The sequence below is a fragment of the Diabrotica undecimpunctata genome, chromosome 6, assembly GCF_040954645.1.
Source record: "Diabrotica undecimpunctata isolate CICGRU chromosome 6, icDiaUnde3, whole genome shotgun sequence".
Taxonomy (NCBI): domain Eukaryota; kingdom Metazoa; phylum Arthropoda; class Insecta; order Coleoptera; family Chrysomelidae; genus Diabrotica; species Diabrotica undecimpunctata.
Genome location: NC_092808.1, coordinates 17,274,065 through 17,298,584, shown reverse-complemented (window position 1 = coordinate 17,298,584; position 24,520 = coordinate 17,274,065). Strand labels below are relative to the sequence as shown.

General features: G+C 34.6%; 1 protein-coding gene across 2 annotated transcripts in view; it reads right to left on the bottom strand.

The window, feature by feature from the left end:
• The window catches only part of raw (NDT-like domain-containg protein raw), a 410,674-nt gene extending 393,104 nt beyond the window's left edge, over window positions 1–17,570 (bottom strand). Inside the window, exons 1-2 of one of the 2 annotated variants that reach the window (XM_072534348.1) lie at window positions 17,422–17,570; window positions 4,570–4,722 (exon numbers count right to left, since the gene is read on the bottom strand). In XM_072534348.1, the coding sequence (XP_072390449.1) occupies window positions 4,570–4,613 (44 nt within the window). In that variant the 5' untranslated portion in view covers window positions 4,614–4,722; window positions 17,422–17,570. The remainder of the gene's footprint in view (window positions 1–4,569; window positions 4,723–17,421) is intronic. The other variant, XM_072534343.1, reaches the window with a different exon arrangement.
• Window positions 17,571–24,520: the final 6,950 nt, after the last annotated feature.

Sequence of the window (24,520 nt, the reverse complement as noted above, 5' to 3'; positions counted from 1 at the left end):
GTGTAAGTTGTGTGGAGAAATTCTTTGAGCCAAAACATCAGCAACTAATTTATGTACAGAATTCGTATTCAAACTAGTAAGGCGACAACAGAAAACACAACATGGCTGTTTCCACTAAACATACTCTAGTTTCAAAACACGTCAAAACACTTTGATGTTACCGCTTCCGAGCGGGACCCGAGAACAAAACAGTCTTCAAGGATTGCGCAAAGTTACAGTTTTCTTTTATTAGACACGAGTTAAAAGCTACCCCGGTGCTGACATATCGTCTTATCATGTTCCTGTTTCATTCCACTTACCAATCACATTAGATAAAGTGAAAAAAACAATATCACAACTAAAAGTACAATGGCAAACTATTTAACACCGACGGTTCTCTACTCCTAACAAAAAAAACGAGGAAACCGATATAAAAACGAGGACACATCGATATAAACGGAAGAACAAAATCGCGTTATATCCTCTGTACTTTTAAAAAGTTTACTTGTTTTAGAAAATACTTTAAGACTCCTACACATTTCGTTTGTTACAGAGAATACGGCATATTTAACATTTTGTGGAATATTATTAAAGATGATCTATATGGTTTCATCACGAGTTCATTGTACGCAATAATTTTTCTTATCTCCATATTTTATACAATCTATAAGATTTTTTATTTAGAATATAATAAACAATGATGTATTTAATTTGTATTGTATTCATTTTTAAAGGTTAAAAAATATTTACTGGATGTAAGAATCTCTCGTGAATAAATTAATTAATTAAATCTTTAATTTCATCTTTATTTTTAGGACCTAATTCATCTTTATTTTTAGGACAGTTGTTGATGCGATAGTGCAGATAATTTTACTTTTTAAGGAATTCTGCTCGGAATTATTTGTTTTTTATGAATTAATTAATCGGTAAATATGATTAACCTTCCTAATACCGGGTGGGGCGAATTCTCGCCCCAGGGCTAACGTTTTTATTAATATCTGTAATTAAGTTTAATCAATCGCTTTGACGGTTTAGGACATTGGTAGTTGATGTATTAAGAGCACAAAGAAGTAGTAAAACCCAAAATACTGCGAACAGAAAATTAAATCTTCTCGTGGCATTTCGCGGAAATGTATGTGGGGCGAGAATTCGCCCCACGTGGTATTTTCGAGTGTTTTCACGTTCTACAAATCTGATTTTATCAGTTTAGACGAAAGTTTTGGAAAATGGTTACTAATGACTATACTAATTACTTTCCATGATGTGCAGTCGCATTCTCTACATATTAGCAGTTGATTGTAATGTGTTTCCTTTATCTTTGAAATTCCATTCTTGCTATTACACAGTGGGAACTTTTATAATTCCCCTATTAGCATATTTTTGTCTAGATTCTTCGAAGCATCACTTTCTAGTTGGGATTGTCTCTCTAAGAATTTGTAAAGTGCAATTAGCCCTAAGTACGTCTGATATCTGATAACTGCTAAAATTACCTGTGTATTTGATAAGTTTCTGGATGTGACTGTCTTCTGTCTTTGATTTTTAATTTGTTGAATTGGTACTAAACAAAGTATACAGACAATAAAGAGTTTAAAAAATGGTAAGATTAATGAGATGCATACAATCCTTGCGCTTAAAAGTGAACCAAACTACTGGGGCGAGAAGTCACCCCACCTGGTACTGGTCGTTTTAAAATTCACCCGGTATTAGGAAGGTTAACTAAAGAGTATTTTTAACGAGTTCTTACCGTTGTAAACGTTAAGCACGATTTGTGTGTGAGATGAATATAACTAGATAAACGTTTTTCAGGTTCAGACTCGTCTTCACTTCCTGAAATAGTGGCAGGAATGTACAGGACTTCGTCCCTAATCATTTCTATATCACTCATATTTATAGTTATTACACTTGCTTCTGTTCTAAATGAACGACAAAAGAAAAATGAAGTTCTTTTCAAATAAACTTTCTTCTCACAGAAGCTTATTTAGTGATAATTTGATATTAAGTAAACATTACATTTTTACCTGAATAAAATTCCAAGAAATTTTCTAATCTCTTATAAACACTGGCTTTGCCTACCTACAAATTTGTAATTCTGAATTCCAAGTACAAATGCAATTAACTGATTAAATTTAAGTAGATACACAAAATTATGCTTAAAATTTTATTTAACAATCGTTAACAACTGAAAATTGAAATACGTACCTGGCTATACCTACTTTGTATCATTTAGTAAAGTACCTTTAAACTTTGGATAGAATTTAAAATTGAACCTAATGTAACGAAAGACTAAGGGTGACTATTCTTTACAGCATTAAGGGAATACAGTCATTTTGTGCTTGATATCGGCCCAGTTTCTTAATCTGGGGCTTAAAGGTATTATTAAAAAAAGTCTGAGTGTATAAAAAAATTACTTTTGTATAAAAAAACATTTATGTATATATATTGCATTGTCTAAATAATTGTGCTTTTTTTAGATTTCAACATGGGTCTTTATACATGAAAAACAGACAGACAGAGTTGGTCCAAGGAGAGTATGGCCGCCATTCAAGAAGTGTTAGAGGGCAATATTGGTTACAGGAAAGCATCGAAGCTGTACGCGATTCCACTAACTACTTTGGAGCGCAAAGTACAAGAAGCTCGAGAAAAAGAATTGAAAAACAAATTTATTTAAAAATTCCTTTATAAAAGGTATACTATTAAAAAGTCCTATCGGGCTACAAAAGGGAAAAATCTTAAAGGGTTTTTACCCATGTATTTAGTGGCTTAAAACACTTACATCCAGATGGAATATTAATTTCGAAAACGTTGTGCGATGTAGGCCGATAGAGTTTTTTTAATATTATACGTTTTATAAAGAAATTTTTTGTGATACATCGTATACAGCTAGCTACAGCAATTTAGTTTCCTTGTGGATTTTAAAAAGAATTGAGATCGAAAGAAGCTGCAGAAAAAAGATTGGGTAGATTTAAGACTATGATTTCCGCGCGAGAAAATAAGCTTGTGGATTATACTTTATATTTAGAAGAAAGATTGTTTGGTTTTATCTTACGAGATTTAAGAAAATTAGCTTTCAATTTAGCCGTAAAAAATAACATTTCACACGTGTTTGCTGAAGATAAGAAAATGGCTGGTAAACATTGGCTTTCCGGCTTTCTAAGACAACACCCCCAATTAGCATTACGTCCTGAAAAAACCTCATTGGCAAAAGCCAAAGGTTTTAATTGAGCAGCAGTAAAGAATATTTTTGGTTTGCTTGAATCTTTGTATACGCAACATAATTTATCACCCAACAAGCCTTCCAAAATCCTTGCTCTGCGTGGTAAAAACCAAGTGGGTTGTTTGTCTTCAGCAGAACGAGGTGTACTGATGACCTTAAACACCTATATGAATGCTATATTAAATTTTATGCCAGGGATGTTGATATTTCCCAGCAATAGAGATGTATTCCTTGATTAAGTGTTTGCCCCGTCAGATACCACAGAACAAAAAAACCACAATTCTGAGTATTATAGCAGATATCACGTGCCACTACTACCACCACTACAAACAATAGAATATAACACTCTTCTTCTTCATACTGCGCCTTCTCAAGACGCTTCTCCTGAGCCCTATAAAGAAGCTTCTCCTAAGCCCCCTACTTCAATAGGTGGGTCTAAGTCGCCCAAATCTTTTCTGCTTTCACCAAAAGTTTTGATGCCCCCCCCCCTCAAGAAAAGGAGCGTGTAAAAAAGAATAGTGACTAGTGAATAGTTTTCAAAAAAAAAATAAAAAATCTACAACTTCCAGTGATAATCTATTAAAGAAAAAAAAGACTTGACAACCAGTCCTGCCAACGCCCAAGATAATAAAATAAAACAATGGTTTGTCTACCCAAAATATGCGTAAAAATAAAAAGAGTCATGCTGGAAATTCTGATACGTCCTCTAATGAAGAAGACAAAAAAAAATACGAAGAAACTTGCATTTTTTGCAACAAAATGTACAAAATATCCATTTTCTGGTACCTCAAGAAACATATGTTAACTACATAATTGTGTAAAATATTTTATTTATTACAAATTTTCACTTTGTCACAAAATCTGATGGGGTTCCCATTTTGGGGAACTCTCCCTACGTTTGCCATAGTATTGTTGCAGAAATTATGTAACACGTAGTGCAGAATGTGTTTAATGAGTTGCATTCGGTCGCGGTCAAGTTAGATATTAACAATATTTGACTTGTCAATATCTTTTATATTTAAGTCAATTTTAAGTTTAATTTTAATTTCATTTTAATTTCAATTGAATATCATGAAAAATTTAAAACTATCTATAACCAATATATTGTGCATTAACGCTCAAATTAAGTGCATCAGTAATAAACAGCCCCATACGCAGAAGAAAAAAGTGTTGTCTCTTCAAAATAATGCACTAGCTTACTAGACAGCTATGAAAATGGCAAAAATTCATGAGTTGAGCTTCGAATTGCTTTCTTCGCATTTGTTGAGCTTCCTCCGATTATTATGTGTTCTCAAATATAAATATTTAATATGAATATGAATATTTAAATAATTTAAAAAATATTAATGTTAATAATAGGTGAATTATTGACGTACCTTGTATACGGGCCAACCACGACCCCTGGCAGGGTCTCGGACATTTAGGTTCTCCTCATAAGTACCATAACATCTTGAAGCCATTAAGTACTGTGTGTTACAAATACGCATTGCATAACCACGCATGCCTTGTAGGTGTCATTATATAAAATCCTGGAAAAAAGTTTAAAAATTACTACTTTTCAACTTAAACAATAATTGTCTTATGTTTCAATATATAATTGCAAAAACAAGTATCTTCTTATGATACAAACTTTAGTTAAAAAAAAATGTTTCAATCAATCTTGGCTTTACAACCCATTATAGATTTTGATCTGTTCCAGGCTCAGTGTCCATTCCTCCCGATTCTTCCTCTTGGTTTTCCAGTTTCGTACTCTCAATACTTTTAAGTTTTCCTCCACCTGGTCCTTATTTCATGATATGTGTCTGCCTCTCATACGTCTTTCATCCGGTCTTTGGTTATAAATGCGATTTCGAGGCTCGAACTCGTCCATTCTCTATATGTGGGCTAGCCACCGCAGCCTATTTATTTTGAGGGATCTAATGATCTCAGACTGAACGTAAAGACTATAGAGCTCAAAATTATAGAGCTTGCAACATATTCCATCCTCCAGGAACGCCTTGTCAAAGTCGCCTCAAAACGATCGAAAATATCTACCAAAACAACACAATGAAAGTAAAAGTAGAAGAAGAACTAACCGACCCTATTGAAGCTGGCAAAGGAAAAAGACAGGGAGACTCTCTGAGTCCTCTATTGTTCAACCTGATTATGGATGAAATAATAAAAAAAGTAAGAACTAAAAAAGGATACCAAATGGGAGAAAAACAACTTATGCAGACGACGCAATACTACTCTCTCAAAGTGAAGATGATTTACAACGTATGCTGCACCAATTTAATATAACCACCAGAAAATTTAACATGTTAATTTCCCCAAAAAAGACAAAATGCATGGTTACCACAGCAAATTTACTAAGATGTAAATTGGAGCTGGAAGATCAGATAATAGAACAAGTAATGGAGTTTAAATATCTAAGCATCACAATATGTAGATACGGAAAGCTCGAAACTGAAGTGGAAGATCAAGTGAATAGAGCAAACAGAGGCGCAGGCTGCCTAAATGAAACAAAATGGAGAAATAAAAATAACTGCAAAGAAACGAAAGGCAGAATTTACAAAACAGTCATCAGACCAATAATGACATACGCGGCAGAAACAAGACCTGACACAGAGAGGACAAAAAGGATGTTAGAAAGAGCAGGGATGAAAACACTTAGAAAAATTGATGGTAAGACACTATGGGACAGAGCTATAAGTACAGATATACGACGTAGATGCAAGGTGGAGAATATTAAGAACTGGGTAAGAAATAGAAGAGTAGAATGGAACGATCATTTAAGCATAATGACAAAAAATAGAGTCGTAAAGACAGCAAGAGACGGTTCCACAATAGGAAGACGATCAGTAGGAAGACGACTTACAGGAGGCACATAGAAAAACAGACAGAGTCATGTCTATATAAAAAGATATAGGTCTAAGAGTTTAACATTGAAAGCAGGCTAGGTCCTCTTCATCGCTTCTCGTCAAGGTCCAATTTTCTGTCACTTAGGTGAGGACAGGTTGATAAGCTCTTGCTGTCTTATTGTGGTTGGTTGATTTGTGAGCCTAGATATATGAACTCTCTTAGGCCTTTGAAAGTATATGTTAGGATCACTAGGACCTCGTTTTATACACGTCATTTTATTATATTAACGTGTGGCGTCACTATTGTTGGTGCTTTTTTTAAGGTCATAACCGGAAAATACCAAGCTTTGCATTCTAAACATCAAAGTTAAGTCTGTTCTTCTGTACACTTACTGTGAACATGGAAAATAGATAGAAAACTAACATCACAAAGTCAAGAGTATATTAATTGTAATCTCAGGTTAATAACGAATATTTATTGGCCTGATATCATTTCAAACGATTAATTATGGAGGACAACTGTTCAAATGAGTGTTTAAATGCAGTAAGTACAGGTGGCTTGGCCATACTCTTAGGAAACTAGATGCTGCTATTGAAAAGAAAGCTTTGAGCCAGAATCCTTAAAAAACGAGAAGAAATCTGGAAGAAAATCATTGAAAAGGAGACACGAACTAGTGGGCGAGCTAGCTTTGAGGCGAACTGTAAAACCTGGCTGGAAATATAGATAGACGGATGCTGGACGGAGTTAGAAGAAATGAGTAAATGTAGAATAGTTTATAATTAGGAAAAAGAAAATCTAATGAAATTTCGTTATATTAGGTTATACTGATAACTTTATGTAGCATCCTCACAAGTATAAGCCTGTAAAATATAACAATTTTATTTTATAATGTAGATGACTATAAACCCAAGATATCTATATGATGCTTGAAAGTCATTCATTCTTCTTCTTCTTCAAGTGCCCTGTCCGTTGCGAACGTTGGCTATTAACATGGCAATTCTGATCTTGTTTGCGGCGCTTCTAAATAGTTCGACCGATGTGAGCCCGAACCACTTCCTCAGATTTTGGAGCCACGAGTGTCTTCTCCTGCCTGGCCCTCGTTTACTGTCTATTTTTCCTTGGACAATCAATTGCAGTAGACGGTACTTATCGTGTCTCAATATGTGGCCTAGATATTCAAGCTTTCTTTGTTTAATTGTATTCACGATTTCTTTCTCCTTTCCGATTCTTTGGATTACCTCTATGTTGGTGACATGTTCGGTCCAGGATATACGAAGAATGCATTGGTACACCCACATTTCGAATGCTTCTAGTTTTCTCGTGAGCGTCTCCGTCAGCGTCCAGGCCTCCACACCATACAGTAAGATCGGAAAAATGTAGCATTTAACTAGACGTAGTTTTAGGGGAAGAGACAAATCTCTGCTTATGAGGAGCTTTTTCATATTGCTAAATGTTGCTCTAGCTCGTTCTATTCTCGCCTTAATTTCTGTGGCCTGTTCCCATTTTGCATTTACGTTGGTGCCAAGGTACACATAAGATTCTACATGGTCAATTAGTATGTTACTTATCCGTAACTGTCGAGCAGGCTGTTGCTTCCTGCTTATCAGCATCCACTTTGTCTTCTTCAAGTTGAGGCTTAGGCCGTATTCCTCACTAACTGAATAAACTCTTTCCATTACCTGCTGTAATTCGTCTATGGTACTGACAAGGATGACCGTGTCGTCGGCATATCTTATATTGTTTGTTAACTCGCCGTTTATTTTTATGCCCTCATTTGCATTTTCCATACCTTTGTTAAATATTTCTTCGGAATAAATATTGAATAGGAGTGGGGATAATATACACCCCTGACGGACACCTCTTTTGATCTGCACACTTTCAGTGAGTTTGTTGCCAATTTTTGCTCTTGCTGTTTGATCCTAGTATAGGTTTGCCACAATTCGAATGTCCTTGTCGTCAATACCTGTCTTTCGCAGAATATCTATCAATTGTTCATCATTGACATTGTCAAATGCTTTTCTAAAATCTACAAAGCACAAATACATGTCCTTATCAACGTCTCTACACCGCTGTATAAGCACCTGGAGAGCGAAAATTGCTTCTCTAGTTCCAAGTGCTTTCCGAAAGCCAAACTGCGATCTATCAATATTTGACTCACATTTATCATATATTCTTCTATGAATGATCTTAGTGAACGCTTTAGTGTCATGATTAATCAAGCTTATAAGCCGGTAGTCATCACAGATCTGGGCATTTGGTTTCTTCGGGATTGTAATAAATGTTGACTGCAGCCAGTTCTCCGGGATTTTACCGCTATTATATATGTTGTTAAAAAGTTCAACTAGATTATCAAGGAACTGTTTGTCTGATTTACATAGGATCTTTAATATTTCGCAGGGTACATTGTCCGGACCTGCTGACTTATTGTTTTTTAGTGCTGCAATGGCATCTTCTATCTCCGATTTAAGGATTGAAGGTCCTGTTTCTCCTTCTCCATATAGGTGATCATCAGTCCTGTCAGATGCAAATAATTTTTCTATGTATGATTTCCGTGTTTCTAAGATCGTTGATGGCTCCGAGATAAGATTTCCATCGCCATCTTTTATGCTGTTGGGCGACTTATTGAATTTCCTCTTGTTTGTCATTGATTCTTGATTGACTCATGATTTTATTTTTTTGTGCATATTGTAACTGTCGTATAGTCGGTTCGCTATATTTACGCGGGTTTCGGATTAACAAAATTATGCTAATGACTCATTGATAACCAGTTGCAGTAAACGACTTCCCAGAAAATTAGGTAAAAACTGCATTAATGGTCATATTTTAAAATATATTAAAATAACATTAGGGTAGGTATAAATTTGTTACAATATTGCAGTTGAATTGATTCTTTGCCAGTGTTGACATTGTATGTTTGGTGGAAATATTTAAAAGTGCCTAGACGTGTGTTAGATGTAGATAGTCTAATTTGTAGTGTACATAAGTATTTTACGGATGAAAAAGAAAATGGCGGTCCTTTAAAATCGGTAATGTCTGTTCAACAACGCGTATGTGATGCTCTAGGAATTAGTGAAACCAAACTAAGAGGAGTATTACAAAATCGCAATAATGAACGGCCGAAAGAAGATCACCGAAAAACTCGCCTATCATTGAAAACGAAAGATATTCCAGATGGAAAAAAATTTGAAGTTCGTAATACCATTTATCGAATGCGAGCCAACAAGGAACATGTTTTGGGTTTCAAATTTCAAAAGGAGGATAACAGAAAAGCCCTTTGTGAAAGAAGTTCTGTTGTGCATAAAAGAATTAACTTTCTAAGAAAATATTCTAAATTAAAAGAAGAAAGGGCAAATTTTATATATTTAGACGAAACATGGATATTTTCTAGGGGTGCAACCAAGAGAATATGGCAAGATGATAACGTAAAGTCTATCAAACATACTGATGGAGAAGGGAAGCGACACATAATTTTACATGCAGGAGGGAAATCGGGTTTTATAGAAGGTGCTGATTTAATATTTTCATCTAAATCAAAATCAAGTGACTATCACGATAATATGAACACAGAAATGTTTGTAAAATGGTTACATGAAAAACTTTTTCCAGGTTTAAGTGAGCCCAGTCCAATCATAATAACAATTAATGGAGATGACAGTGATGATGATGACGATTATGATATTTTTGATGATAATGACTGATTTTCATTTTTGTTGGCAAGTTAAATTTTTTTATTTTTCATTAGAAATTCTCTCCATGGAACAAATATACATAGACCATATTTTCTGTGTGAAGTGTAATATAAAATTATTATTAGGTTTATATTAGCCACATTATACTATCAATTATATAAAAGATTTTCCATTATTATTTAATTAAAAAAAGTTATGGATTATTTTTCATTTCATTTGACCAGTTGATATTTCCCCAAAGAGCAGGTAATTAAAACTGGGTACTTACAATAAAATTTTTAATCCGAAACCCGCGTAAATATAGCGAACCGACTTTATTTTCGTTCGTATTGTTCTATTTCCCTGCATTCGTTGGAAAACCATTTTTCTTTGGCTTCTAGAATTTTCGTTCTTATGATTTTGTGGATCTGCTGGTATTTTTCTGCATTTTTATTCTTGAATTTACGTCTTTCTCATCAGACATCCATTCTTTCTTCTTCCGTCTGTCACGCTTTAATAGAGTCGCGCGAGTCGCGCGAGTCATTTATTACAAACTTAAAACTTAAAAAAAAAACGAGTGCTATTGTTTATTCCAATATTGTTTTACTATTTCAGGTGATTTTTATTTTAAATTCCAATATTGCAATCAGTATACACAAATAAACATTCACACCTGTAGAATATCCAACTCCAAATTGTCTTGTTGATTAGCTGACGAAACCTACGCAAATTTGAATCTTTTTTCATTTTAAAATCAAAGTTTACCAACCAACGCTCTGTAGAAAGCGTGCCTGGTGCATTTCAAACTTTAAAAGGGTCCGTGAATTTTAATCATGTACAACGTAGCAACCTACATTGCGACATAAATGTACCATGTTACATATTTATAAGGCTCGACAATTTACAGTTTTGAACCTACATAACATCTGTGTCTTTATTAATAGCAGCTTGTTTCAAATGACAAAGATTACGAGGATCAAATGAAATGTGGACGAAAAATACAGGACGAAGATGTTATAGTCTTTCACAGGTAGCAAAAAAAAGATACATTTAAGGACGAACGTGTAACTACGGTGAAATTGCTGTGTCAAAAAAAGCTTCTATGAGGGAAGCTAGAGAGGTTAATATCAACTATGGGAAGAATAATGCAAGTATACTAAGGCAGACTGAAGTGAAGCAAGGACATTTTAAGACAAGTTCAGAGTATAATAGAAAGACAAATATGAAGGTAAATTCTAATAATGTACTATGTTTGCATTGAAATAAAGCCAATCACGATTTCAAAAATTCTAAATTTAAAAGTTATACATGCAAGAACTTTAAAAAGAAAAGGCATATTGTTAAGGCTTGCAAAACAAAAATTTTAGTATTCAGGCAAACAAAGAGCCAGAGGTTCAGACATTGGATTTTTTTAATGTTGATATTTTTAGTTTAGAAAATGATTTCTTAGAGCCAACCAGAGTGGCTTGTAGAAACTTGCGAAGAGATAGAAGACCTACAGAATAAACATGATGATAGACTTCTCCATAAGAAAATTAAAGAAATGTGTGGGATCAGAAACGCTAGGCAGTGTGGCACAATAACAAGCACGGATGATAGAGTCCTGACCACAATAGAAGAAATAAGCGTTGAATGGCGAACATACATACAAAACCTATTCTCAGACGATAGAACAATAAATATTGATAGACAAACAAACATCGAAAATAACGACTTGCCCATCATAACATCAGAAATAAAGTACGCCTTAAAAAATATGAAAACTGGAAAAGCCTCTGGACCTGACTACGTTTATAGTGAAATTATACAACTTTTGGAAGAAGACAATTTAGAACTATTATCAACACTCTTCAACAGTATATACAAGACTGGTACAATTCCACAAGATTGGTTAACGTCTACGTTTGTGCCTATACCCAAATCAAACTACGCAAAAAAATGTAACGACTTTCGATTAATAAGTCTCATGCCCCATATTCTGAAGCTATTTCTAAAAATTATCCATAACAGAATTTACAAAAAATGCGAAGAAGATATGGGCCCGGAACAATTTGGCTTTCGAAACGGTATGGGAACTCGAGAAGCTTTGTTCAGTTTCATTGTTCTCATGCAAAAGTGTCAAGATCAACAAAAAGAAGTCTACTTGTGCTTTATAGATTATGAAAAGGCTTTTGACAAAGTCAAACACGATCAGCTAATAGAATGCTTGCAAAAAAGAACCTGGATCCAAACGACATTAATACAATACGTGAACTCTACTGGAACCAAAACGCCTCTGTCAGAACTGAAATGGGTGATACTGAAACCATAAACATCCAAAGAGGAGTTACACAAGGTTGTATACTATCACCATTATTATTCAACTTGTACTCAGAGGACATCTTTGCACATGCTCTAGATGAAGCACAAGAAGGAATAAAAGTCAATTGAAAAATTGTGAACAATATCAGGTATGCCGATGATACAGTACTGATTGCTGGCAGTGAAGAAGAACTACAAATTCTGTTAACCAAAGTTGTGCGATAAGGAGAACTATACGGCCTTAAGGTGAATGTAAAAAAAACCAAAACAATGGTAATTTCAAAAAAACACACACCAGTTATAAACATACTAGACAACAACAATCTAGTTGAACAAGTGTAAAAGTTTAAGTATCTAGGCTGTTGGATACATGAAACCTTAGACCAAGAACAAGAGGTTAAATGTAGAATAGAACAGGCAAGAAACATCTTCTTAAAGATGCCACAGTTACTCACTACCCGTAATCTTAATTTGTCCCTACGATACCGCATGATAAAGTGTTATGTATATAGTGTACTATTACACGGTGTGGAAGCTTGGACGTTAACAGTCAGCTCGTTACGACGTTTAGAGAGCTTTGAGATGTGGGTATTTCGTCGTATGCTGAAAATTCCATGGATCGACCGCGTTAGAAATGAAGAAGTTTTAAGGCGTATGAATAGAGAACGTGAACTCACAGAAATTGTCAAGAAGCATAAAACGTCTTATCTTGGACACATATTTAGACACGACAGGTATAACTTCCTTCAGTTTATTATAGAAGGGAAAATAGAAGGCAGACGCGGCCCGGGTAGACGACAAATGACCTGGCTGCGCAACATCAAAGATTGGACAGGATTAGACTTTCAAAGTTTAATAAGGAAAGCCCAAAATAGGGAAGACTTTGCAGAGGTCATCGCCAACCTTCCCTAAGAATACGGCACATAAAGAAGAAGAAGAAGAAGAGCCAACCAAAATGCAGGTATTACTTAATGATATACCCATAAGGTTTTAGGTTGATACGGGGACAGGACTGTCTTATTTACCATAAAATATATATAAACAAAAGTTTATTCAGGTCAATATAGAACCAAACACCATTATGTTAAAAGTTTATCATGGCTCGATAGTTGCACCAAAAGGACAAATTAGATTACTTGTTAAGACAAATAAAAGGGAAAAAGAATGCATTTTTTTTATTGTTGAGGGGGCTTCTTCTTCTTTAAGTTCCATCTTTTATCGAAGGTTGGAAATCATCATGGCTTTGCGGACTCTGTTGACTGACGCTCTAAAAAGTTCTGCACTACTGCATTCAAACCATTCCCTTAAGTTATTAAGCCAGGATATTCTTCGTCTTCCCACATTTCGCTTTCCTCGGATTTTGCCTTGCATAATAAGTTGTAATAATGCGTATTTTTGCTCTCTCATCAGATGTCCTAAGTACTCAAGTTTTCGTCTTTTGATAGTTAATATTATTCCCGCCTCGTTTCCTATCTTTCTAGTTACTTCCACGTTTGACATTCTTTGAATCCATGACATTCGTAGGATTCGTCTGAACACCAAAATTCAAAGGCGGCCAACTTATGCAGATGGACTTGTTTTAGTGTCCACGCTTCCAAGCCATAAAGAAGAGTAGAGAACACATAACATCGAAGCATTCTCAATCGGCTAGGGGGGGCGGTTGAGGGGGCTACAAAATGTTTATTAGGCCGTGATGAAGACAACAGTAAAGCAAGTAGATTTAGCTCAATATTGTATACAGTTTGTCAAAAACCTACTACAGAAGATATTATAAATAAGTTTACAAATTCATTTAAGAATGAGTTAGGGACATTTAAATATGAAAAGATTAAATTAGAAATTAAAGAAGGAACTACACCTATTTTTCGGAAACCAGTTCCGATACCGTTTGAATTTAGGGAAAAAGTAGTTAAAGAGATTGAAAAATTAAAAGAAAGTAAAGTGATAGAGCAAGTGCCTAATGCAAACTGGGGAACACGTTAGTACCAGGGTACAAGGCTAATGGAATAGATGTCAGAGTGTGTACTAACTACAAAGTTACAATAAATAAATATTTGCAAAATGTTAACCACCCTATTCATAGAATTGAAGATCTATTTGCAGCGTTGCAAGGAGGGAAACAGTTCAGCAAGCTAGACTTTTTAAATGCGTACAATCAACTACAGGTGGAAACAGAGACAGCAGAACTTCTGCGTGGAGCACATCGTATGGTATATTTTTAACCCTTTGCCTTTGCCTTTGCCACCTTGTGCAATTTTCTAGCGAACAGTAGAGAAGGTGTTGCAAAGTTGTGCAGGGACAGTGAATTATTTGGATGATGTAGTGGTTACAGGGAGAGATGATGCTGAACATGTTGCAAATTCATACAAAGTTTTAAAAACATTGGAAGGGTTAAAGAAAAGTGAAGAGAAAATCAAAGCAATAGTAAATATTCCAGTAAGTACCTAAGAATATTACAGAGGTAAGAGCTTTTGCAGGAGTGACAAATTATTATTCGAGGTTTATTACAAATTTATCACAAATTTTAAAACCTTTATATGAATTAACCAAAAAGATCAAAATTTAAGTGGACAAAGGAATGCAGTGAGGCATTTGAGGCTGCAAAGGGACATTTAGTGTCTGATAGAATTCTAATTAACTTTGCCCCGTTTAAAAAGTTAAGGCTAGTGTGTGATAGCAGTGAATATGGATTAGGTGCAGTGCTTTTGCGCGTGATGTCTGAGGGTAGTGAAAGACCAATTAGTATTATTTCAAGATTACCTACTAACAAAAACAGAGTTAGGTTATAGTATGCTACAGAAAGAAGCATTATACATTTACTGGGCTGCTCCCAAGTTATATGAATATGAAGCAGGAAGACATTTTGAAATTTTAACGGACCACAAACCGTTAATTGCATTATTTGGAGAGTTTAAAAGTTTGCCAAAATGGCAGCAGCACGTTTTTATCATTTATTATAATCATACATTTTTATCTGGTTTTGATTATACTATAAAGTATTTTAAGGGAAAGGATAATGTGAAAGCAGATGCATTAAGCCGTTTACCAGTGGAAGAGGAAGAAATGTCTATGGATGAACAAAGCGAATATATTGGTTATTTTAAAAATTTAAATTTTTTAGAACATGTTACACCTATTGACTCACTAAAGTTGAGAACAGAAACACGGAGAGATACGGTATTGGGTGAGGTAGTGAATTTAATTCTGATAGGGTTCCCTGAAAAGTGTTCTGAGGAATTGTTAAAACCTTTTTTAACCGTAGGAATGAATTCACAGTGAAACAGGGGATAGTAATGTGAGGCTATCGAGTAGTGGTTCCTATAAAATTAAGAATGCAATTGCTTAATGAGTTACACAGTACCCATGAGAGAATTTCAAAAATGAAGTCAAACGCTCGAGCATATTAATGATGGCCAAAGTTAGATAGGGACATTGAGAAAATTATTAATAGTTGCAGAGTTTGCTGTGCTTCAAGAGCAGACCCTATTCAGGCAACAGTTATACCATGTGGCAAGGGGAATAATTTCTTTGAAAGGGTTCATGCTGATTTTTTTGGTCTACTTAGGGGGAAAATGATATTAATCATTATAGATTCTTATTCAAAAGGGCCAGAAGCATTCATAGTGAATGAGCCAGACTCCTTGGCAACAATAAGTCAATTTAGGGAAGTATTTGCTAGGTTTGGTCTACCAAAGATAGTTTGTACAGATAACGGACCTCAATTCACTTCGGTGGAATTTTCACAATATTTGTCTAATCATTTAATTAAACACATAACTTATCCACCTCATCACCCCCAAACTTTGCTGAAAATACAGTTAAGACATTAAAGAGTAGTGTTACAAAGATGATTAAGGAGCACACTGGTGATAACATGTCGTTGGAGGTTGCATTACAAAGATATTTATTTCACTATAGAAACTCCATACATGTTTCCACAGGTGTTACACCTTCAGATGATATTTTTAAACGTAAGATTAGAAACCGTTTTGATTTGTTATTGGAAAATAAAGCACAGAAATTGTTACATGTAAAAATTAAAAGGGAAGAGAAATTTGTAAAAGGGGATAGAGTGTTAGTAAGAGATTATAGGTATCCTAATAAGAGGAAATGGATAGAAGGAGTTATAAATGAGGTTTTAGGAGATAGGCATTATATTTGTGAAATTGTTAATGAAAATATATTTTGAAAGCGTCATGTCGATCAGATATTGAAAGGAAAATTCAATGAGTTAGTAGATTTAAACCAAACTGTTGAAAATAAATTAAGAGTTGAAGTATCTGATCCTATGACGCCTCTTTATGATAATAAGACACCTGAATTAATCGTATCTGATTGTATTGGCGATATTAGATCATCAATGAATAATGTAGGACATAACAGTGTGAGTAATAAGGAACCAGATAGTAGTGATAAAGTTAGTGAAAGTGTCGAGGAAGAAACTTTAGATAAAGCTAATGTTTTGCCAGTGCAATCAAAAAGACTTATTAAAGCTCCCAATCGTTTGGATCTTTAGAGAGGAAGTATTGTAGTATCTTAAGAAATACTTCGTGTAAACTTAGCTTTAAGAAATATGACAGAAGAAGAAGAAATGGTTCCCGCCAAGCGACAGAATGAGAGGTTAGTTGGCTCCTTATGTAGAAGCTTAGATCGTAGTCAGTTTTGTATTTTACAATTTAATAATAAAGTGCCAAACACTAATTTAGAGCCCATTTGTAATACCATATATTCAATGAAGAATTATTAAGAGTACGTAAAGAGATGTAAATCATTCAAAGAGTTCAAAACCCCAAGCTCAAATGTCTAGTCCACACAATGCGAAATGAAAAAAGATCTGAAGTGGTAAAACTAATAATCCAGAAAAATATACTTGGAACAAAAAGAATCTCGTGGTTAAAAAAGCTTTCCACGCCTCTGTAAATAATAAAGTAAGGATAGCCGATAAGGTCGCCAACATTCGGTAACAAACGGTACATACAAGACAAATAGAAGAAAGTCTGAAAAATCTGGAGAAAATGTATAGTGCTTAAAAAATATGACATTGCACAAAGGAAATATTAAGAGGATTCCATAAGACACAAAGACATGATAAAACCTTGGTTGGCAGGTTAATATTAAGGAGTTAAAAGTTATGCCGACAGATAACAAAAAGAAATTTATTTTTCATGCACAACGTGCGGTGATTTGCAACAGGTGTACATATACAGTAATATAAAAGAAACCTTCTATTTATAAAAACCTGCTTCGGTATTTCAATCTAAACTGAAATGTAAAAATTGTATCATTCGCCCTTTATCAAATAGATGTAGAGACGACCCTGAGTGTCTCCTTAGGAGGGAAATTTCAAATCCAATATGATATGCAACTATAGTTTCTAAAAGGTCATGATTCACCTTTAATTAGACACAAAATACTTACAAGATTCCTTTAGAATATTAAAACGTAAACAATTTCCGAATCATGTATTAAAATCTTGTAGTTCCGCACAAAAAACAATAATTCTGACTCACATTTATAAATACACATCCATTTTTAACCATAACATCACAACACATTCTCTATTTTAAATGCGAATAACACGGATACGAGCTATATTTTTTACAATTTGTAAGTAAGAGAATTTTTTCGAAGCCCGGATAAAAAGAACAAAATTATATTTTTGCTGTTGAACACCTACATATTGGAATTATTGAATTTTTGTGGTCGATATTTATTTTAGTTTTGCCTAGCAGCGACATCTGTGCTTTATTGCTAAACCTTTTTGTTTTACGTATATCGTTTTCTATGACATTGGAAATTGATTAAGTTCTTCAGCGATAGAGGGTCCACCTCAAAATATTAAGTGATTTAAAAATAAATTGATCCCTGTAATAGATAAAAAAATTATTTTCACATTCCACGTATTTGTTTATTATTTCACCATTTGTTTATTTCATTACATTTACTGATTTATTGTGTAATCGTGCTTTATTAAAGACCACTTTACAGCTCGCAAGAAAACTTGCTGCAATTTCTTGCATGACTAATAATTGTAATGTGTACCTAAGTCTATTGCAAGTGCAAGGTCTTTATGTGCGATTTTACAGTTTACCACTCGGCTTACAATGCAATTAATGTTGAAATTTTTACCCTTAACCTAACTTTTGTTTTTTTTTAATTACTTATTGCTGTTTATTTAACATTATTTAGTAAATTTCGAAATGCCAAGACTATTAAAAATAGCCAAATATAAAAGGAAAAAGGCAGTATCAGCAACCTTAAGTATCATTATTACTGCAGCCAGCCTTTTAGTTAGTAATTTAGAACGCCGAGAACGGAGATGGTGGAGGGGACCATTGACATTGTGGAAAAATCAAACTTCCTACAAATTCCCCTAGACTTGCATGAAAACTTACAGAGAAAATGACACCAAACCGATTATCGCTTTCTATACCTTTACTATATTATTTATCTATGAATTATCGAGCAATTGCAAGAAGTTGCATGAAACAATATGCATACTGCACATGCCTTTAGGCAACTTTCTTGCAGTGCAGCTTGCAGGTATAATTGCAAGCTGTAAAACGGACATTAAATGTCATTCCTTATTATTACAAAATTATACATTAATATCTGAAAGATATGTCCAAGCTATTTATTCAAATTAAAAAGGATTTGATGTGATATCGACACACGTGACATCTAAAATCGGAATCTCAGGAAGGATAAAATTAATCATTGGCCATGGCCACACTTAATGTAAATTGGTGTAGGCCGAAAATTGGTTACCGAAAAGTCGCCGAAGTTGATTAAGATAACAGCAGGATTATAGCGCCTTCATGTGGGAGTCCTTGCACTTAGGACTTCCACGTGATAAGCATTTTGCCCATTTGTAGGCTCTATAGCGCATAAGCGTTCTATCGGAGGGTGGACGATGGTGTGTGGCATTGGGACCAGGTGGAGTGGTTCCTGTTCTACTCGGATCAATCTCCTCGCCACAATAAATTGTAACACCTATATTTCATTTTCTAAGGGATGTGCATGTCTCACAGGCTAAGTCCTTTTCTATTGCCTGCTAAGCACGAAGTTTACTAGATACTTTTCGTCACGGTGCCGAAGTTCGGTTATAAATTGAAGGTAAGTTATAAAGTCACTATAAAGTTACTTAAATAATATGTACCAATTGTGCTTTCTTTGTAAAGCCATAGCAAATTAATACTGTTTAGGAAAAGGTACTGTTTTTCACTATATTGCTTTGTATTACTATTCTTTGATGTTAAATAAAGAAGTAGGCAGTGGCCTAATAAGGCCAATTGACTGGCCCTATTATGAGTCAACTGGCCTTATTAAGAGTTGGTTTGCATTAGAAACAATTTGTTTACATAACCATTTAAAATATTTTATCGTTGCAGGTATGTGCACCATGAAAAAGGCACAGTGGTTCGAAGAGTTCATTGAAAAAGGTCCGAATAGAAATTGCATGGTTGTTCATAAGACAGCACTTACATTTAATATTCCTCGGCGTACGTTACATAACTATCTAGCTAGTGGCTGTTCACAAAAATGACTTACGCGGCCTCCAGTACTCACAAAACCTCAGAAAGATTAATTGGTTAGGCGAATAGGAAGATTGTGGTGTGGGTATGCCATTAACCCCCAAAATACTACGATACAACGTTTATGTTTTTGTTAAAGAGGCATGGCATCCATTCTAGGTTATAAAGGAGATAGCTCGTCTGCATAACATAATATTTGGTTTTCTTTGTTTCAGATTCTGTAACCATGACCTTTACGTACTGCTTGTACTATTTCGGGCTATGACTCGCTTCGGGTTAGAAGCTTCATTTAAGCGGTATGTGGTGGACTCGTACCTGAATTGTCGTACGAGGGTCGCTGTCGGGAGCAAGTCCACGAATTCCATCAAGATGTGTAGAGGCGTCAAACAGGGAGATCCCTTGTCGCCCTACCTCTTCAACATGGTGGTCGATGAGCTAATATGCCGGCTCGAGGCAGGCGGGCCTGGCCTTCCGATTGCAGACGGCAGGAAGATCTCGGTGTTGGGATACGCCGACGATTTAATCCTGCTGTCCGAGCAAGTCCACGAATTCCATCAAGATGTGTAGAGGCGTCAAACAGGGAGATCCCTTGTCGCCCTACCTCTTCAACATGGTGGTCGATGAGCTGATATGCAAGCTCGAGGAAGGCGGGCCTGGCCTTCCGATTGTAGACGGCAGGAAGATCTCGGTGTTGGGTTACGCCGACGATTTAATCCTGCTGTCCGAATATTGATTGGTATTTTTCTTTCATACAGTAGGTGTAAAACTCCTTCGACTTGGATGCGATCGAAAGCCTTTGCCAGCTCTATAAAACATAGATATGCTGGTTTATTGTACTCTACGGCTTTTTTTGTGATTTGTCTTAGTACAAAATACGGTGTCTATGTAGGATCTTCGGGATCTGAATCCTTGTTGTTCATCTGATAAAGTTAATAGTTTATTGATTTTGTTGGTTAGGACTTTTGTGGCAAGTTTAAGAGCGGTGTTCAGTAATCTTGCAGTGCAATATTAGTTTGTGTATAAGTTTTGTCATCTCTAGGGTTATACTTTCTCCTCCATGTTTTAGAAGCTCGATGGTAATTCCGTCTGGTCCTGGTGACTTTCTATTTTTGAGTGAATTTATGGCTTTCTGAAAACTGTTTTCGATTTCGTGTCTTAATTCAGCTACGTTATTGTGTTGATTATTATTTTCCTTTCCTTTAAACAGTTCCGTCAGGTATCTTTCCCATTCGTTTGCTGGTATGTTATTGTATTCCTTCAGTTCTGCCATTTCTTTCCGTTGGTTTCTTATGAATATCCATATTTGTTTTTGTGTACCGTAGAAGTAGCTTTCCATCCTTTTTGTAAACTGTTCTTAATGTCATTTTTTGTTCTTCTTACCAACTGCTTTCTTTCGTTTCGTATTCTTCTATAGGTGTCTCGGGATTCTGGAGTATTTAATGTTTTGTACTTCGTGTTACTCTTGTTTCTCTTTACATTTCTCGTTTATGTCTTTTCTGAACCATGGTGTATTGTTGTTGTTTCTTTTGTTCAGTATGACTTTGCGTTTTCCTAGAGCTTCTGTTGCAACTTCTTCAATGTAGTTTTTAATTTTCTCCCAGCATGCCTATTTTACACCAATCGAACTGCAGCTAATTGGATTATTATATATCTTCCATTAACTATTCTACAAGTCCTCCGATAACGACCGATAAAGCTTTTATTTGGCCCCATTACACCCAAGGTTCCTGTATCGTATCAATTCTTGTATCTAAACTTCCCATCGACAATAAGTTCCGCTACAGTTTACCTAATAGGCTGAAAATCCGCACGTCAGACCCTGATTGGGGTCATTGAGACCTATTTCGAATCAGACACTTGTCTGATATAATGTTAAAAAAATAAATTAAAAGACAAATTTTCTCCTATTGATTTATTACATGACCAATATATTTCAATGACAAAGAATTGTTAAGATGGCGTGCATAAATATGTTGGCAGTAACGCCAGTAAGTGAACTATTTTATACTTAAAAGATGATACAGTTTGTCAAAACTAGAAAAGACTTTAAAAATATTACAATCGTCTTGACGATTAATACCAAATAGTTACTATTTTAATAATTAACAAAATAAACATGCGATCAGAATTTTTAATTATGTCTTGATTGAAAGTTAATTTTTGACATAAAAGATCTAGATAAGGAATAGTCAAATCACGCCTATAAATCATAAAACCACAGATAATTATGTAAGTTGTGTTGCAGTGTACATATCGACGAGTTGTAAATCGCAATTTTTAGAATCAGACTAAAATAGGAATAACTTAATATTCGGTTGAAATATAAAAAAAATCATTAAAGATTTGGCATGAGAAAGTTTTTATATCTCAGTACCATTCTACGTCATCTCTATAGCAGTTCGTCATAGACGATTAATATTATTGCGCAATATTTGTGTTCACTTAATAAAATTGATCGTGTGTTGACAATAATTGAAAGATTGGCAAGAATTCGTATTTTTTTAAATATATTGTCCAACCCGAAAAATACTATTCCATCTGGTGAAATATTGAGCAACATCTGGTTAGTCAGTATCTACAAACAGTAGAGAACTCCTCTTAACGGTACAAAAAAAATTTAATGAAAAGCTCACCTTAAAATTTATTTAGAGAAGGCTGCTATAGGGTTCCAGCTCTATATGATGTGAAAAACTAAGATTATACTAAACTTATTAAGAAAGGTAAGTACTATGACGTGCCAATTGAAAAATAGATCGTGTTTCTTGATTTGAAGAGTGACCAACACGAGACCATCGGTTTACACATACAGTAGAACCTCTTTAAGTCGAACTACCTCTACCTCGAATTACCTCTATAGTTCGAAGAAAAATAAGTTACCGACTTGTAAGACAATGTAAGTATACCATTATTTCTTAGAAAACAAGTTAGGAGAATACGATAAATAGAGAATTTAGGACTCACGTCAACATGTGCTTGCTTGGTGTCCGGTATTTAATTTTATTATTTTTAATTTAATTTAAACTTTATATAAGCATGTCATGTGTTGCCAATTGAAAAATTGTTAAAAGTAGTTTGGTTCTACAGCAATAAACATCAATTTGTAGAAAAGTTTACAAATAAAATTGTTAAAACATGAGTTGTAAACTGTAACCTTTGAGTCGCGCTGAAAAGTTAGTAGTGCTTGAAGCTATGAAGACCTACCAAAAGAAGAAAGATGTTGCTGGACAATTTGGCCTACCAATAAGTACTCTGTCAGCATTAATAAAAAATAAATCAGACGTCATGAAAAAAATTCAAAACGGTCAAAATTTGTCATGCAAATGACGGCGAATTGCAGAATTTTTTGGGCTTGGATGAGTGTTTACTTAAATGGTTTGAGCAGTTAGTGGACCACTGTACAAGAAAAAGCAAAATTATGTACTAAATTATTGAGTGGCTAATTTCAGGGCCAGTAACGGATAGCTAGAAAAGTTTAAAAGAAGGCATGAACTTGCCTTAAAAAGTTTGTGGAGAAAGTGCTAATATCAACATTGAAATCTGTAGCAAATAGAAAAGCGAATTGCAAGATTTGTTACACGGTTATGGACCTGGCAATATCTTCAATGCTGACGAAACTGTTTGGGACAGGAGGCACAGAAAACTCTCACCAATAGTCATCGGTAAATCTAAATAAACCTCGTTGTTTTTCAAAATGTCAATCACTACCTTTAAAATATGAGGCAAATACAAAAGCATGGATGACTTTTCGGCATTTTTCGGCATGTTCGGATGACGGCATTTTTCAAAAACTGTTATTCAAAATCTTGTTATTCGTTGATGATATGATTGTGGAGACCATAATGATATTCCACAAATGAAAGCAGTTAAAATCCAATATCTGCTCGCCAATACCACATTAAAATAACAGCCTATGGATCAAGGTATCACTAAAAACTTCAAGTCATTATATTGAGAAAAGAAGTTGTCAGGAACATGTTCGATAATGGAAAAGAAAAAAGGAATTTTATTATAGATGTATTGCAAGGCATGATAATGGCTGATGAAACTTAGCAAAATGTAGCTACAACTACTATACTATAAAAAAAAACTATCAAGAACACTATGATTTTCCATTGTCGTCAACAGAAGAAGTTGAAAGCGAAGATATTTCTATTTCACCTCTTGCAAAATATAATACAGTAATAGGTAATATAGTAAGTAGGAATATCTGTTTCTTGGGGAGTTTATTACGTACGATGATGTTGTTATGACTGCTGGTACATTATCTGATGACAAAATTATCGATTTTGTAGCTCAGACAACCGATACCTTTATATCTTAAACAATGCTACAGATAAAAAACAACCGAATTATCTAAAGCAAAAAAAAATCTGACTTTTTATTATTTTAGGGATGTTTTGAAATAAAGTTTATTTATAATAAATAAAAATGTTTGTTACCTCTGTAATTTGTATTTTACCTCTCTAACTTAAAATTAGTAAGAATGAATCTCAACCTTTTTATGTCAAATCCAAATCCGCCTTGGCTCGGAAAAGTCGAAATCCTCTGTAAGTCTATAACTTGAATTTTTTGGCGTTTCCCTTGATGTTCTACTAACAGAGGTTCTACTGTAACTGAGTAATTTTAGTAGATAGTGCTTTACCTATTAGTAAGCCACTGCTTGAGCAATTTGTTCCATGCCTTCTTTTTCTTTTAAGCGCTTTGTAGCCTACTGCAATTTGCCAAAATAACAGCATTCACTGATGATATATTGCGATACACATTGCACATCTATGCTCCTGATTATGCAAAATTTTACTCAACCATCAATATCGTTTCCACACTATTCTATTTATTGCGCCAACTTATTTATTGTGCATTATGAAATTAACAACATTGACGCTTAAAATAAAGAGAAGTATAGAAAGAATGTAATATATAACATTTTTATTGGTTATGTGTCAACTACAGTTACCCTAAAGCTGACCTTAGATGTCAATACT